This window comes from Podarcis filfolensis, assembly GCF_964270895.1.
Source record: "Podarcis filfolensis genome assembly, chromosome: 8".
In the NCBI taxonomy this organism is placed as follows: domain Eukaryota; kingdom Metazoa; phylum Chordata; class Lepidosauria; order Squamata; family Lacertidae; genus Podarcis; species Podarcis filfolensis.
Window position 1 is genome coordinate 71,193,865 of NC_139611.1, and position 17,719 is coordinate 71,211,583.

Consider the following 17,719-nt stretch of genomic DNA (forward strand, 5'->3'; position numbering starts at 1 on the left):
TTCCATGCGCTGCTCTGGTTCGCCATAAGCGGCTTAGTCATGCTGGCCACATGACCTGGAAGCTGTACGCCGGCTCCCTCGGCCAATAAAGCGAGATGAGCACCGCAACCCCAGAGTCGGTCACGACTGGACCTAATGGTCAGGGGTCCCTTTACCTTTACCTTAAAGGAGCTGGAGATGCTGTTTGGGTAATGTAAGATCTTCATGTGATCGGAAATTACTGCCCCTTTAGTACAGCCCTGACCTACTAGGAAAAATGGCTAATTTAGACTGCAGAGAGGTAATGTATTATCTTCTCCCAAGAGTTAAAAGTTCAAAAGATGGGTCACTGTTTGTGGTGTGTATATTCAGCCACTGTTGCCTCTGGAAAATAGGTTAGTTAGAAAGAGATTCCCACCCCTAATATCAGGGCCCACTGGTATGTAGAGCCAAAATTTCCATTTTGTGTTATCAGTTTCCATTTTGCACAAAGTATTCAAGAAGATCAGGAAGTTAATTTCACATGCCCTGCTTATTCCAACTTAAGCCCCCCCCCCCAGTCAGGATTCTATGGAACCCACCCAAATCGTGGAGTCAGCACTGCCACCTCCCAGGCCTCCTCCATGGAGAATGGGGTGGATTCCTTGCCTCTGCTTGTTTTCCTTAGGTGCTTGTAAGCGATGAAGTGGGCAGGTTCCTAAGCAGGCAGCTGTGGAGGAGGGACCAGCACTGGCATCTCAGCCATCTCACTGACTCGGCAGTCCTACTTCAGGAGAGGCTCAGAAGAGTCAATCTCTGGACACCGGGCACTTGGAGCAAGGTAAGATCATGGGGTGGGTGGGTGGGTGTGTGAGAGAGAGAGAGAGAGGGAGAGAGAGAGAGAGATCAATGCTTTCATTAATGTCCAGTCTGCAAAAAGTAATAGTTCTGCTCTCTTCTTTGCTGGCCAGGCTGAACCTAGAGTACTGCACCCAGTTCTGGTCATCACATTTTTAAAGCATTGAAGCGCTTTAGAGTTTCCAGGGAGGGGAATCGGGATAGTTGCTGGGTATGGAAACCAAATCCTATGACTTGAGGAAGGAGCTGGGCATGTTGACTTGCTTAACAGCCGGGGACCAGTTTACTTGCCTTACCCCATATAAACCCACCTGGCTGCTTCAATATAGCAAACTGGACAAGGTTACAGGCATCACTTGACACTCGCTCTGCAGCTGTAAGAAATTTTAGTGTGGCAGTATCTATACTTTGGAACTCCCTGCCTGTTGACACCAGGCAGGTGCATTCACTCTACTATTTCATGCTGAAAAACATTTTTGTTCAGGCAAGCCTGTCTAGACATGCAGATGTTGATACGTCTTAATCTTTTATGCTGTTGAGTTTAATTGTTTTTCAATGTTTTTATTGATAATTTTAATATTTATTGTAACCTCTTGGAGGGTTTCCTACAAGGAAGCAGTATATAAATCTTTTTCAGTAAGATAAATAATTGTTTAGCTCGGGGAAGAGAAGATTAAAGGGAGACATGATGGCTGTCTTCTGACTGTTGGATGGGCAGAAGTTGGAACAGATGTTCGCTGTTGCTCTGGAGAGGGCAGAAGAAGATCTGACGGCTGGGCATTGCAAAGAAGAAGGAAAAAGCTTTAATGGCTGTTCAACATTTATATACGACTTCTTTGTAAAAAGGAACCACAGCACCTCTAAAGCTATGAACTAAAATGTCAAAATTCTCAATAAAACCAGTTATTGATACTTTCCCAACAGTGAAAGTTAAATGTTTGTGACTTTTAAGTTTGGAAAAAAAGGACAACTGATGGGAGTAATTTAACAAAAAACCAGGTCACCAATGGCTGTTGCGGCCCCATTGAGTCCCGCTGCTGAGCAAGCTGGGGCTAGAAGTCTCCAAGGAACACTTGCCTGAGAGCAGAATCCACATACAAAGTCAAAGAAGAGAAGAGTTTGAATTTGATAACCCGCTTTATCACTACTCCAAGGAGTCTCAAAGCGGCTAACAATCTCCTTTCCCTTCCTCCCCCACAACAAACACTCTGTGAGGTGAGTGAGGCTGAGAGACTTCAGAGAGAAGTGTGACTAGCCCAAGGTCACCCAGCAGCTGCATGTGGAGGAGCGGAGACGTGAACCCGGTTCACCAGATTACGAGTCTACCGCTCTTAACCACTACACCACACTGGCTCAAACAGCCCTGAGGTCAGGGAATCCAGGTGATCACAGAGTCAAGGGTCCAGATGTAGAGCAAGAAGCAGCAAGGTAGGGTCTGGAACCACAGACATTGTTTCCAGCATCTGAGTGCTGCTGAGAGCTCTGTTTAAGAAGGCTGAAGCCAGCTGTTTCTCATCAGTACCCTTCTTTTCCATGCCCTTGAGGGCTGATCAGTTGCAGGTGGAGCCATTCCAGCTTCTCCCCTTCAGGCTGCTGTTCAGCAAGTGAAGCTGACTCCTGGCCCACGACAATGACACTGATTATGTGATGTGGAGAAATGGGCGGAGAGAGGTTTCCTCCCCTCTGTCATAATACCAGGATCCAGGCCATGCACTGAAGCTGAATGCTGGAAGCACTTCTTTGCACAATGCACATTTGAGCCATGGAGTCCGCTAACCTGTGATGTAGCTCATTGACTTCAATTAGATAAATTCGTGGAGGATGAGGCTGCTAGTTTCGAGGGCTGTATATTACCTCCATCGTCATAGGCATTATGCCTCTGGGTACCAGTTGATGGATGGGCATTTCAGAGGCACCTGGGCAGCCACTATGGGAAACAAGGTGCCAAACTAGGTGATCTTTGTTTTGATCCAGCAGGGATCTTCTTATATTTTTAGGACTAGATGCAGTGGTGCAGTTAGGGAAGGACTTTGGGGGCAGAAGCCTTGCTCTGCGGAATGAGCAGGAGGGCACCCAAATGCAGCAAAACCACATTTTGAAGCAAGTAAAGCAATAGTATACATCATTCTCTAAAGAGCCCACCTCTGCTACTAGACCATTAAGTACAGAGCCTTACAGAGTCACTGACTGGATGATCCAGCACCATGATGATCTCCCAAATGATCTCCTTATGTTCTTAAAAAAGTCTTTTTCTCCTTCATATTTAAGTCTAACGTCATCCACATCCTCTCGCATGAGGGTAAGGGTGCCAGTGGCCCCATCACCATCCCTTACCTTCATCTCTCACAACCATCTCTGTGATGATTACTTGCAGGTTTACAAGACCCCAAGACCCTGATTCTTACTTCCAGAGTGACAGCAGGTAGGAATGGTATCCTGGGGCCTGGGCATCCTGCTCATCCGTCTCCTCCTCAACCTGATCAACCAAGGTGAGACATACAGAACTTAAGAGGAGCACTGCTGGCCCAGACCAATGATCTATCTGGTCTGCTGTTCTGTTTTGCCCAGAGGCCAGTCACATGACTCCAGGAAGGGTCTAAGTAGGCGAGGTGGCATGGGCTGTAACCTGCCTCGTGAGAGGAAATGGAAGAAAACCAACCCCTCCTTCCTTTTCACTTCACCATTGCTACCAAGTGGATATATTGATTATTCTCTGGCTATCTCCACTAAATAACCTGCTGGACTTAACTGGTTCAGTCTCAATATTCAGCCTCCTGTACTTTTAACCTTCCTGTGAACTTTTGACCCTCCTGTGCAAGTAATCCTTTAAAGCAAAAAGCAAGCATTTTACAACTTGAGTTTTACAACCTAAAATGCAATATAAAATACCCCAAAGCCCTAATCCTTCACAGTAGGACATGACAGCTTAGAGCTCCTGACAAGCTGGGTCATATAAGGAAGGATGGGGTGCAGTTCCAAAGGGGCATCAATGCATCTGTTACCCAGATCTTGTGTCCAGATCTTGGGAAGTAATAATTGCACCTGATTCTGAGCTGGACAGGCTGCATCTAGAGTACTGCATCCAGTTCTGGTCACCACATTTTAATAAGGGCATTGAGGAACTTGAGAGAGTCCAGGGGAGGGTGGCTGGGATGGTGATGGGTTTGGAAACCAAGTTCTGTGAAGAATGGTTGAAGGAGCTGGACATGTTTCACCTGGAGAAAAGAAGATTAGGGGAGGAACAAAGGATGCTGCTTTATACTGAGTTAGACAACTGGTCCAGCAAGTCCAGCATTGTCTACACTGACTGGCAGGGGATTTTCACACAGGGGATGTTTTCAGCCCTTCTTGGAGATGCCAGGGATTGAATGTGGGACCTTCTGTATGTATAGCAGATGCTCTACCACGACCTGCCACCCTTCCCCATGACAAGTGTCTTTAAATATCTGAAGGATTGTCATGCAGAAGTTCAAGCAACCTTGGCTAGAACCAATGGATAGAAATTTCAAGGAAGTAGATTTCAGCTAAAGATGAGGGGAAATTTCCCAACAGCAAGAGCTGTTTGAGAGTGGAACAGAGGCTGCTGTAGGAGGCGGTGGGCTCTCTTTTGCTTGGAGGTGTTGAGGCACCAACTGGACAGCCACCTGTTTGGAAAGGTGTTGTTGCATTTGAGCTGTTCTCTGATAGCCTCCCTTTTCTTTGCTGAGTTTCAGGGAAGTGGACACTTGCATGTAGTTGGCTTGGAGGAAATAGGCAGACTTTGAATGAGCAAAACTGTTGGCCATCATTCATATTGTGGATCTCCTAGGTTGCTGTGCTGAGAACCTTCAACAGGCCTTCCGTGTGGAGCCGGATAATGTCACTGTCCATGAAGGGAAAACAGCTCTGCTAAGGTGTGAGGTGGACAACTTATCTGGCATTGTGCAGTGGGTGAAGGATGGGCTTTTGTTGGGACCCAACCAGGACATCCCTAGGTTCCCACGCTACAGCATGGTGAGAGATCCTAGCCAAGGTGAGAAGTCTCCAGGTTTTTTTGTGGGGGTCATTGGAACTAGCTTCCACCAAGCTGCCATTTCCAACTAGCTGCCACTATCAAGTAGGGCAGGGCTGGGAGATCTGTGGCCTTCCAGAAGTTGCTTGACTACAACACCCATCATTCCTGGCCATGCTAGCTGGGGCTGATGGGAGGTGTAGTCCAACAACATCTAGAGCAGGGGTGCACAACCTGTGGCCTTCCAGATGTTGTTGGACTACACCTCCCATCATCCCTGATCGCTGGCTATGTTGGCTGGGGCTGATAGGAGCTGTAGTCCAGAAACTACTGGAGGGTTGCAGGTTGTGCACCCCTGATTTAGAGAGCCACAGATTCCCTGTCCTCCGACGTCTGGTTCTGCTTTGCAACACTGCTTCAGCTTTATTTTTGTGAATAAGGTTTTCAAATAATTTCAAGAAAATTGCCAAGGAAGGAAGGGAAGGCAAAAAGCATGGAGACCTCTCCAGTCTCATGATTTGCCAGCAATCATGAGAGCTAGGAACATATTTGTGATTTATATTAGGGAACACAGACCCACGATAGGAGTGATGGGGACATTTGTCAGGTTCTGGGGGAAAGACTGGAACTGACTAAGATGTATGTTGGGAGGAATTGTTGTGAAACTGAAAGGAAAAAAAAACTCCTCACATTAGGTTTGTATGAACGTGCTGATGCTGTATATTCCATTGGTGCTAAGATATATTGCTTCGTCCACTGCCATCCTACTGTTTAAATTTTTTTTTGGGTTTTTTTGCAGAGGATTTAAATGGTTATGATATTGACTTAAGTGTTCTTCCTGTGCAATCATGTAGGGTTTTTTTTAGAGGGGAAGCGGTGGCAATTTCTTTATTTAAATGAAACAAAACTGAAATGAAGTCAAAACTTGGTGCTTCTGAAATAACTGATAAATGGCATTTTTAGGACACCAAATCCTGCATTAGGAAGAACAGCACCAGCGTATTAATAGTTATGGAGAAGGTGACACAGTATAGTCATACCTTGGGTTACAGATGCTTCAGGTTGCGTTTTTTTCAGGTAACGGACCGCTGAAACCTGGAAGTACCAGAACGGGTTACTTCCGGGTTTCGGCAGTTGTGCATGCGCAGAAGTGCTGAATCGCAACCTGTGCGTGTGCAGACGCGCAGCTGTGGGTTGTGAACACTGCAGGTTGTGAACGTGCATCCTGCATGGATCACGTTCGCAACCCGAGTGTCCACTGTATAGGGAAAGAGCTGGGAGAGGATTGGAGAACCCGCTTGGATGGGTGACGGTACCAGGAGCCTGATAACTAGCAAGCCCAAAGCAGGATTGGAGAATGTGTCCTAGAATGAGAATAATTTGAACCAAACATGGGGGAAAATATCATTTCGACTTGCCCTTGCCTTTTGATACTTCAGGCAAGTTTAACCTGCAAATAACAAGGAGCCAACTGGAAGACGATGCCATGTACGAGTGCCAGGTGGGACCCTCGGAGAAAAGCAGAGGCATCATCTCTCGCAGTGTGCTGCTCTCTGTGCTGAGTAAGTGCCAGAAGGAATCTGGGAGCTCACGGTCGGCCCCTCTCCTAATCAATTCATTTGTGTTCCCTCTTCCAGAATTGGTTGAGAAACAGCCATGTGACTCTCTGCGGACAACACCCTTTCCCAGAGGCCACACCCTCTCTGGGTTCTTTTGCCTGCCTTGCACTGTGACAATGCCTCTTTCTTGCTTGGGAGAAGGAGGGAGAGATGTGTGGTGCGTGGGCCTGTGTGTGTGTGCGCGCCCATAGAAACCTTTGTGTTTCACATTGCTAGAATGAAGCCTATTGGACAAGAGAAGCGTCACATCCAATGCTCTGCCCACTTCTGCATCTGAACTGGTATGCAGACCCTGGAAGGTTGATCCCAAGAGAATTTGGCCCCTGAGCTGAAAAGGGCCCCCTGATCTGACTGAATCGGCATTAACCCTTTGCACACAATGGTTTTAGCTATGAAAGTGCCGTGTGGTGTCAGGGATCGTGCTGAGGAGGGCTGCACTGAGGAGAAATGGTGGGAGCCCCCCTTTCCCCTGCTCCTGCTCCTGAATCTTCCTAGGAGCAGGAGGACAATCTAGATTTGGAACAGCGGTTTGCAGAAGGGCATAGTTCAGAAGGCAGAAGTTGGGAAATACTAGCTGGAGAACAGCTAGCAGAAGAAACACTGGAAGAGAGAGGGTTAACAGATTCACAGCCTCTGGACATCATTCCTCCACCCAGCCCAAGGTCGAGAAGAGCTCAGAAAGACTCAGAACAGAAAGCTCGGAGGGTACAAGCTTAGAGTACAAGACGTAGGAGAGACATAGATTAATAGGGACGGAGGGAGTGTAAGCCTTAATTGGGAGCACCACCATTCTGGGTTGATGCTTTCTTTTGTCCTTCGCTGTGTTTATTAAAGAAACTAACTGTTAAGAATTCCTTTCATTTGATCTGCTAATTTAGGGCCACAGGGGCCAATTCCCTGAAGCCTGACATGTGGGGAGGATGCTTCTGGTGGTGGAAGTGGAGGGGAGAAAAGCACCCGCACCTCACCCTTCTTCACTTTACTTCTTTTCCCTATAGTTCCCCCCAAGAGGCCGCTCATTAGGGAGTACCCAGCCAACAGCACAGTGACCTGGGTGGCTGGCATGGAATATACGGTGCACTGCCAGGTTGAAGATGCCCGGCCTGCAGCCGAGATCACCTTCCGCAGTGGTGAGGAGGTTGCACTTATCCTAGTTCCTTCCACAAGTTGCGGGATTGTTCTTTGGGAGGGGAGGGGCAGGGGCTGATTTTGTGGCATGCTCCCTGCCAGCGGTTGCTGGTGCTCTTTGTGACTTGTAGGGCGGGGAGGCTAACCAGTAGGTGGCGCTGTAACCCATGGCAGGCAGAGGCAACTAATTCTAGTGTTTGCTCCATCCTTCTCCCCACTGAATTCTACAAGGGCAACACAAAGTCGGAGGCGGCGGCAGTGCCACCCCCTGGACTGAGCAGAAAGAGGAAGGCAGGCAGGTGGGGCCTGGGTGAAGGCAGACGGAGGTTGGTGGGGCAGTGCCCATTTGCCCTAATGGATCACCCTCCAGTTTCTCTCATTTTCACTGAGCAAAGAGATGTTTCTGGGACAATGGTTCCACTGGCTGGTTCACAGGCCCTCTCTGAGGTCCAGAGAGACCTGTGCCACTTCCACATTTTGTGTCCCCCCCGGCCATAATAATAATAATAATAAAAATAACACATGAAAACAAAATACGGCACCCACCCAGAAAACATTGAGATATAATCTGAATGTTTTATTTATTTAGGAAATGCTTTTCCAGCCTCTCTCTGTGCAAATGCATTCATCACTGATTGAGGAGGAAATCTAGCTTTTGCACAGTTATAATGAGGAATTCTCATGCATGAATAATTCCTTAGTCAACTAGAGATAAAACTATAGAGAAACTTAAATGTAACATTTCTCCGCCTTTCAACATACATTTGATCCAGCACCAGACACCAGCAGCGGTTTGTTTATAGAATCAGCTGATCTGAGAAGATACATTCACCATGGTCTAATCTTGTGCTATCGGAACCATAAATATTAATATTGGCGAACATTTTAAAGTCTCTAAAATAACACAATCAGATTTGTTGGGGTGCCATTAAAAGTAGCAGAGCAAATGGCAAGACGAGTTTTGGCCCATGGAAGTTTGGGTGCAACTCAGTTTGTAAAAAGAGAGCTTTGCATTGGATTAAAACAAATAGACTGAGGGACAGTCACATTCCTATACTATCCGTGTACCTTTAGCCTATCAGCTTACTTCTCTTTCTCCGTGTTGTTTAGACTGATATGTTTTCAGTTGCATCCTGTTTACAGCTTCTTCCTCCTCTTCCCACTGCTTCTTGGGCCTCAAGAGGAGAGGTCATCTTTTACTATACTCTGAGAGAGTAGATGAGCAAGCATGGATGCCTTGTTGTTTTCTAGACTAGTTAGGTTTTTGTTGTTGTTGTTGTTTGTTTGTTTGTTTGTTTAAGGGGAACATACTAGACATAATAAAATAGAAGGAAAATTCTCTGGATGCTTAGATCCAGGGTTTGGGGCAAGTACTCCTTGGTGAGAGAGCCCCAGCAGAGATTTTAAATCACAAACATGCAGCAAAGTAAAGCGTGGAAATATTGGCTGTTAGACCTTTTAAATACCCCCTTCTAAGTTTCTTCCAAAGCTCCACTTTTCCCTTAGCATAGAAAGCCACCACATGATTAGTAAGTTAAAAATAGTTTACTTACTCTTCAAAGGTCAGATTCATGTGTTTTACCATACAGCAGCAAGAAAAGACAAGCAGTACAACTTAGTTTCAAAAAGTGGGAAATGTTTCTAGGTTATTTGTATAGAAGCACAAAGATGGCTTGGAACATTCAGCTTAGATATCCTTATTAGAAGGGTTCACATGGTGGGGGAAAAAGAACAAAGTGTTTGGTAACCCTGCCTCCCAAAGTGAGGGTGTGTAACCTAGCTAAGCCTGGCAGGTCTATGGTCTTAACCCCTTCATGCATTCATTAGAGTTAAGTATGTTGGCTAAATGAGACTGGATATATGCCACATTCTAGAACTAGAAACTTTTCTATCTGAGTTATGTATTTCCTACAATAAACAACTCCCCCTTTCCCTACACACATCTCTCTCTGTGTAATTGCAGCAGGTAAAGTCTACTCTCTAATCAAGATTCACTAGTTAAACGCTGCTCACATTGCATACGAAAGGATTTCATTAGGTAATTGGACCCTCTTATCCCAATAGAAATTCTGTCGCACAAGCTGTCGTTGAAATGTCCTGGAACTGTGCCAGAGCATGGAAGATGAGAGATTTCTGCAAACTAGAAATAACATTGGTTGAGGCTGGGACCATCTGCCTGCACAGCAGACACTCTCCCACTGAGCTCTGGCCCCTGCCTCATAATCAGAGCCCTGCTAGATCAGATCTAAGTCCTGCATTGTGTTCTCACAGTTGCCTCTGGGAAGCCCTCAAGCAGTTCCTGAGCATAATAGCGGCCTTCTCCTGCCAACTGGTTTTCAGAGGCGTGTTTATTAGTGGGGAAGGGAGGTACCATTCTAGGGTCTCACCTTGGGCACCCAGCTAGTTTAGGCCAGTTTTTTCCCTTCCTAGCATGGGGTCCCTCTGAATTTGCTTGCTTCATACTGTGCTAGTCTTGGCGGGGTGGGCTGTGGGTATTTTTGAGGGCTATCATGGGGGTATGTGGAAGGTTGACTAGGCCACAGAATTAGCATCCCCCTTACCAATCTTCCCTTTCTCCCTAGGTGACAAGGAAGTGACAGATGTGTCATCCAGCATCCAACCTGGCTCCAACGACAAGCTCTTCAGCACAGAGGCCATGCTGAGGTGCGAAGAGCACAGAAGGAGCTCTATAGCGCTAGCCCCCAGTCGCCTGTATGCTGGGCTGCTCTGGGATGCGGGTGGCGCTCTGGTTTAAACCACTGAGCCTCTTGGGCTTGCCAAACAGAAGGTCGGCAGTTCGAATCCCCGCAATGGGGTGAGCTCTCGTTGCTCTGTCCCTGCTCCTGCCAACCTAGCAGTTCAAAAGCACGCCACTGCAAGCAGATAAATAGGTACCACTGTGGCGGGAAGGTAAATAGCGCATCCGTGTGCTCTGGTTTCCATCACGGTGTTCCGTTGTGCCAGAAGCAGTTTAGTCATGCTGGACACATGACCAGGAAAGCTGTCTGTGGACAAACGCCGGCTCCCTCGGCCTGAAAGTGAGATGAGCGCTGCAACGCCATAGTCAACTTTGACTAGACTTAACCGTCCAGGGGTCCTTTATCTTTTTTTTAAAGGCTGCTCTACAGTGGAAGTCAAAGCTGAAGGAATGTGGAGAGGGGGTACATGCAGAGTAGGGGCCAAAGGAGAGGATAGCTAGGGAAGAATAAATCCTTCCCTTGTGGTTTCTCTCAGATTCTCATTTTTCCAATCTTAAATTCGGTTTGCCATCTTTCCTCATCAGTTTGTAGTTAAAAAAAAATATTCTCCTCAGATACACATTTTGGCATGCAAATGTTCCCTAATCAACACATTTTTTGCAAAGCAATTTCCCCTCCAAAGGGATGCATTTTTTCACGCCGTTTTCACTATCTTATGCATTTTGATGCACACATTTGCCCCTGGTATACCCATTTTTGCACCCATTCTTTAGCTGGACAACTGTATTTCCAAATTAGGAGAAGTGAGAATTTTGAAGGCAGCTGCATTTGGATTTGTGTATTCCTTTGGAAAGTGCAAATGATGTAGGTTTGTGTGAACCAAACCAGACCCCACCCCCCAAAAAAACCAATTACTAGCTTTGAATCGCTCCCGTGGTCTCCTCCTCTGCTTTCTTCCAGGATCACTCCCCAGAGCTCAGACAACAGGCAACGGCTGACGTGCGCAGCTTCTAACCCAGTTGCCTTAATCCCAGTCGTTGTCAGCTTCACCATGAATATCCTGTGTAAGTCACTCGGAATGCTTCGTCAGACCTTTGCCTTTTCCAGGGCTAAAGGTAACCGTCAGCATAATCGCCACTAAGTGCCCAAGGAAACTGTTATTTCTTTCCTAATAAAAAAACAAACACAAAAGGATAAGGAATGAGGAGGTGGAGGAGGAAGCGAGAGATCACCCAGGGCAGTTGCAATAAAAGGCAGAAGAAACAAGAGACGATAACAGAGCAAATGGACAAGGGAAAGTATGAGATAATTAAAGGGTGGGTTTGGTGGTGTTTTTTTTTTAAGGTTCTTTTAAAAACAAGACAAGGTCAGCATGTGATGGAAACAGCCCATATCGGCTGGGGTCCAATCCACACCACACTTTTAAAGCACACATCTTCCCCCCAAAAATCCTGGCAACTGTAGTTTACCATTCACAGAGCTACAATTCACAGCACCCTCGACAAACTACAATTCCCAGGATTTATTTGTAGGAATACATGTGCTTTAAATGCACTTTAAGATAATGGTGTGGATGTCTTTAAGGTCTGGTCAACCCAGCCAGGCAAACACCATCCTCCTAAGTCCTTGTAAACAGCTTGTTTGATTTGGGTGTGTTTAGTTTCCTCTGTGGATCAGCGCCTGTCATTCAAAACAGACCTGCGTCACAGCTTTTGCCCTATCATTTTGACAATGATAACTCAGTATCCTTTGACTGATTTAGAGCAAAGGTGCAGAATCTGTGGCCTCTAGATGTCACTGGACTCCAGCTCCCATCCGCCCCGGCCAGTCTGGCCAGCGGTCAAGCATAATGGTCAATGGGGATGACTTCTTTGACCATTCCTGAACAGGGAGAGCTTGGCTACCGTAGTTGATGAACTGGTGACTTCAAGACTGGATTACAGTACTGCAATGCATTCTATGCGAGACTTCCCTTGCGCTTGCCCTGGAAACTGCAGTTAGGCCCTAGGCTGACACTCTAACCACTGCACCACACTGCCTCTCCACCCCTATGGAAAGGGAAGGTTGCTGTAGGCAAACAGGAACTGGTGGCCTTAGGGACCTCCTCTCCTTTGAGTTTCAGCCATATCATTCTGCTCTCTTTGACAGTCCCACCACAGCCACCTGTCATCAGGGGATACAATGGCCCCACAGTAAAAGCCAAGGACAAGTTAGAGCTGACCTGTATTTCTTTGAGTGGGAACCCACTGGCTACCCTGCAATGGCTAAAGGTGAGTGGGGGAACTTTGAGGCGCTAGTCTTTTTGTACTGACTTGTTTGATGAGTTGAGTTCCCCCTCCCCCCCCCCTTGTGCTCTGGGGAGAGGAGAGCCGTTTTCATGTGTGCACAATTCTTTTCTTTTTTTGTGGGCGGGACGACAAATCATTTGCTATTGGAGAAAGCCCAAATCCTCCCCCAGGTGTCTGGAGCTTGGGATACTGTACAGCAAACCATTGCTCCTGCTCTCCTTAACATTTGGGTGGACATTTCTGTGACTTCCAGGCTGTAAATGCAAAAGCGTCCCAGTGAGTGCCACCTGGTGGTAATTATTCTGTTAGCAGCCGGTGAGGGACCTGCAGCCAGATTTTCTGACAGGCTATATGTTATGACCCCACAATTCCCCTTCTGCTACATCAGCAACAGCACAGCCCTTCCTGTCCCATTATCTGGTGTGGAGTTTTAGCTCAGCTTTCTGTTCTCTTTGATCTCTTCCTACATTCCTCAATCCACTCTGTCTGTCTTTTAGCCCTTGACCTCTTCCACCTTCTCCTTGACTTGTTGCAGCCTCCATCTTTTTTCCCCAGTCACCTGGCCTTCTTCCTGGTCTTCTTCTCTTTCAGCACCCCAGCCTCCCCTCCGTGTTTCTCTTCCCTTTCCCCCTTCTTTATAGCAGTAGCTCAATGTTCTGTGATTTGCCCTTCCCTCTCATCAGTTGGAATGTTCATGTACATTCATTGGTGACAAAGCAGCTAAGGATTGCTCGATGTATTGCGACTCTCACATGCTTTGAAACAGCCTGCCTATGGCAGTTGCTCCACATGGTGGCTGTTCTACAGAGGAAGAGCCACAGAGCACACGCCGTCCACATAGAAGACCCAAGATTCAATGCTAGACTTCTACGGGAATGCCCCCTGCCTGAAACTCTGGACTGGCTGCTCCAAGGGGTGTAGCTAGATAGACCAGGAGTCTTACAAGCAGTAGAAAGCAGCTTCCAACATCCCTGAGGTTTTCTAGTGATGGTGTATAGAGGTTTTATGAATGGCAGCAGCAATCCACATGCTGTCCAATTTGTATATGGTGTTACAAGGTTTGCTGGGCCCTAGGCTCTATCCTCCTTCTCCTGGCCTCTAAGAGAAGGAAGGAAAGAAGTCTGGGAGCCCAAAACAGGTTATTTCCCTGCTTGGTTTGAGAACGTTTGCTATTTGCTCAGCCCCTGTGCTCATTGAGCTCCAAAGTCATGGTTCCTTAGGGCAAGCCGGATGTTTCTGACTGCCTAACTGCTTCTGTCCTCTGCTCCTATCCTGGCATACTCCTACTCCTACTAATTTATTTATACCCCACTCATCTGTCTGGGTTTCCCCAGCCACTCTGGGCAGCTCCCAGCAGAATATTCAAAACACGATAAAACATCAAACATAAAAACTTCCCTAAACAGGGTTGCCTTCAAATGTCTTCTAAAAGTCAGATAGTTGTTTATTTCCTCGACATCTGATGGGAGAGCATTCCACAGGGTGGGTGCCACTACCAAGAAGGCCCTCTGCCTGGTTCCCTGTAACCTCACTTCTCGCAGCGAGGGAACCGCCAGAAGGCCTCAGAGCTGGACCTCAATGTTTGGACTGAACGATGGGGGTGGAGATGCTCCTTCAGGTATACTGGGCACTGGTAGGCTCCTCCCCTATCTTGTCAACACCGCCCCCTGGTTGGTCAGGTCCCCATCCTTCAGCTTCCAGGCTCTTCCCCCTGGATCTCAGATATGGGCTTGTGCCTTACAGAACGATGAAGTGATTTCCACGAACTGGGAGACGGACGACGCCGGCCAATTGTCCCGGAGCTCCCTCAGCCTCAGCATCACAGCAGAAGACAACACGGCTACAATCAGCTGCCAGGCCTTGAACCAAGTCTTGCCCCTTCCCCTGCAAGCCAGCATCACTCTGCACGTGGTCTGTGAGTGTTGGAACTGTTAACTTCAGTACATAACAGGAACTGTCCCTTCCCAAAACATGCCTGAGTAGTTGGTCATGAAGTTGACTTGTTTCAACCAAGACTTGAGTGAATATCCTGACCTTCTTTTCCTGGGACCACTCATCCCCGTAGAAGTGTGTGTGTGTGTGTGTGGGGGGGAGATATTTGGTGACTTGGGGAGGGGGCAAGCAAATGCTAATTTGTGGGTGCTGTGGCCATGTTTTCAAGTATGAGGTTGCCATTGTGTGTTCTTTTTGCAATACAGTAAGTATTTCCATCACTTCAAGTGACAGTAGATCACTGGTATTCCTGGAATTAAATGCCCCAATGGGAAAAATGCTCCCTTGTGATAGTGTTATTCCCAGAGGAACTTTTTGGAGGGGACGACTGGTCAAGGAGCAATGTTTCTTTAACTTTTATTTAAAAAAGAAGGAAGACAAAATCCACACCTAACATATCTTTCAAGGTAATATCACCCCTTGAACGTTCTTAGGAATTCACCCCCTGAAAATTAATCTTGTCTTCAGAAGCATATTTCCCCCTCCCCACCTTTGCAAAACTTACAAAATTAACTGGGCTCAAATACTTTGACTCAGCACTGGTTCCAAGAAACCATAGTTAAGATTAAGCCCATTTTAGGGTTCAGATGGAAAGGTAAACTGCGGTTATTTTAAGACAGAAGTGAAGCCTCCAATCTCCTCCTTTCCACCAGAAGAGAGGGATGGGAACTACATGCACCCAAATCGCTCCGTGTCTCCTTCCTGTAACTAGAGCTTTTGGCTACGTTTGAATGCAGACACTATCTTGCACAGGGCTGTCTTAAGCATATGCGGTGCCGGGGTGCAAAGATCCACCCAGTGCTCCACCCCAGGTTGCCCAGTCTGAGGCGTGCAGGAGGGTGCAGCTGGCCAGCCGCCTCAGCGTCTCGCTGGCTCGGTTGCCCCCAAACTTGCGGCACAGCAAAAGAGCCCTCTGCGGTGCTCCGACCAATGGGCAGGCTCTTCCCCAGACTCAACTCTCGGGCCCCAGACACTAGGCCGGGAGCCCCTGAGAGTCTAGCGCCCGGGTGCCCTGCACCCCTAGCGCCTATGGGTAAGATGGCCCTGATCTTGCATACCCACTAAACCTTTAAGGCACATTTACCCCCTCAAATAATACCGGGTACCGTGGTTTACCCTTTACAGAGTTACAATTCCCAGCAAGCCTTGACAAACTACAAACACCCAGAATTCTTTGAGACGAAAAATGTGCTTGGGGTGTATATGCAGCCTCAGCCACTAGGTCCATTTTGTAAACAACGACAACAACCTTGTTTCCCTTCGCAAAAGTCAAGCATGTTGTACTTTCCCAGAGGCACTTGGAACGACAAACAAAACCGCAACCAAATTTCTTCTCCTGGTGAAAGGGAAAGAAGGACACACTGATTTGAAAACAAAAATGGGCACATCTAAGTCTTGCACTGGGTGACTAATATCCTTCTCTTCCCTCCCCCCTGCCCCTGGGCTCTACTTTTTGGATGACAGTTCTCCCTGACCAGGTGAAAATCATAGGCTCAAGCAGCACCGAGGAAAACAAGGAGGTCTCGCTGTCTTGTTCCACCTCTGCCAGCAACCCACCTGTCTTGCTGCGCTGGTGGCTGGGCTGGAAGGAGCTCAGCGCCACAGAGGTCACTGTGTCAGAGGTAGGCAATAGCAGGGGCTCATTCTGCTAGGAGGCTGAGTGAGATGGGTCCTATATGGACGGTAATTAGAGGGCGTCAGTGGGCATTTCATCCTCTCTTGTTCCTGAGCCAAGGATGGGGCAGGAATTTGAAGGCAAACTTGTTTAATCTGCACTTTCTGAAATGATAGATGAACCAAAACACAGCTGCCCTTTGAAATTCGCACTTCTATGAATGTTGCAGTGCACATAATGTGTACGAAAATGTGTACCCTGGAGTCAAACGTGCATCAGAAGGCATGCGTAAGTAAAATAGGAGACAAAAATGCATTCTGTGAGGAGGAAGTGCTTTGTAAGAATCTGTGTATTGGGCAAAATTGTATAAAAATACAGTGGTACCTCTGGTTACGTACTTAATTCGTTCCAGAGGTCCATTCTTAACCTGAAACTGTTCTTAACCTGAAGCACCACTTTAGCTAATGGGGCCTCCTGCTGCTGCCGTGTCGCCGGAGCACAATTTCTGTTCTCATCCTGAAGCAAAGTTCTTAACCTGAGGTAATATTTCTGGGTTAGTGGAGTGTGTAACCTGAAGCGTATGTAACCTGAAGCGTATGTAACCCGAGGTACCACTGTATATGCATATTTGCATTAAAATGCTGCTGAGTTTTCATGAGAACTTGTCTTTATTTGGGTTGGGGTTTTTTTGGGTGCAAAGTGTTATGTGGAAAGGTGAAGAACTGAACTTGAGATTGGGAAAATGAGAATGGAGAAAAACCAAAACTGACAGATTCTCCCTTCCCTACTTTTAGATGTCGCCTGCCCATTTTTTCAGACAAACAGGAGATTTTTGAATCCAGGGGGTTAGGTGGGGGCACAAAATGGAGGCGAGGTGGTACATTATGGCAGCAGTCCTTTGGGACACTCTCTCTAAGGGTGTCCCAATTTGGAGAGAATTTAGGATCATGACAGGGAGGGCCTGAAGCATGAGTTTAGGGGCCACGAGCGTGGGAAAGTAAGGGCCTCTGAGAAGACTGTACTGTCCCAGATTGTGGGGGAAGTAAGAACATTATATGAGCACTGAGGAAGGTTGTAGCTCAGTGGTAGAGCATCTGCCTTTCCTGCAGGAAGACCTAGGTTCAGTCTCTGGCATTTCCTGGTTGGGTTTGGAGTTTCCTCTTCTCTGAAGCCCTGCTGCCAGTCAGTGTAGACAATACCAAGTTAGAGGGACTTGTGGACTTTCAGAGTGCTGGGAAATCAGGGAAACAGCCATTTTGAAACCAGTTGTTTATATCTGCCTCTTCTCCCTTCTCAAACTGACAATTGCTGACTGAGGCCTGATATCCTCCTACAGGCAGCTCATGGCGGGATGATCACGGTGTCTAACATCACATACACAGCACGCCGTGAGGACAACGGATTGTCTCTGATCTGTGAGGCCTTCAATGAAGCCATCCTCTACGCCAAGACTGCTACCGTGACCCTCCGAGTACAGTGTGAGCAGGAGGGATGATTGTGTGTGTGTCATGGCAACGGTTGTCATGTGTGACGTGTTTCGAATCCCCCCTTCTAATATCTGTTTCCTCCTT

At 47.3% G+C, this 17,719-nt stretch overlaps 1 protein-coding gene across 1 annotated transcript in view; it reads left to right on the forward strand.

Annotated features, from left to right (window-relative positions):
• Positions 1-253: 253 nt before the first annotated feature.
• Positions 254-17,719, forward strand: part of NPHS1 (NPHS1 adhesion molecule, nephrin) — a 48,081-nt gene continuing 30,615 nt past the window's right edge. The window contains exons 1-11 of the mRNA XM_083625954.1: positions 254-799; positions 3,191-3,305; positions 4,625-4,828; positions 6,247-6,369; positions 7,425-7,556; positions 10,137-10,218; positions 11,214-11,317; positions 12,402-12,523; positions 14,285-14,456; positions 15,998-16,155; positions 17,485-17,626. Coding sequence (XP_083482080.1) covers positions 3,245-3,305; positions 4,625-4,828; positions 6,247-6,369; positions 7,425-7,556; positions 10,137-10,218; positions 11,214-11,317; positions 12,402-12,523; positions 14,285-14,456; positions 15,998-16,155; positions 17,485-17,626 — 1,300 coding nt within the window. The 5' untranslated portion in view covers positions 254-799; positions 3,191-3,244. The remainder of the gene's footprint in view (positions 800-3,190; positions 3,306-4,624; positions 4,829-6,246; positions 6,370-7,424; positions 7,557-10,136; positions 10,219-11,213; positions 11,318-12,401; positions 12,524-14,284; positions 14,457-15,997; positions 16,156-17,484; positions 17,627-17,719) is intronic.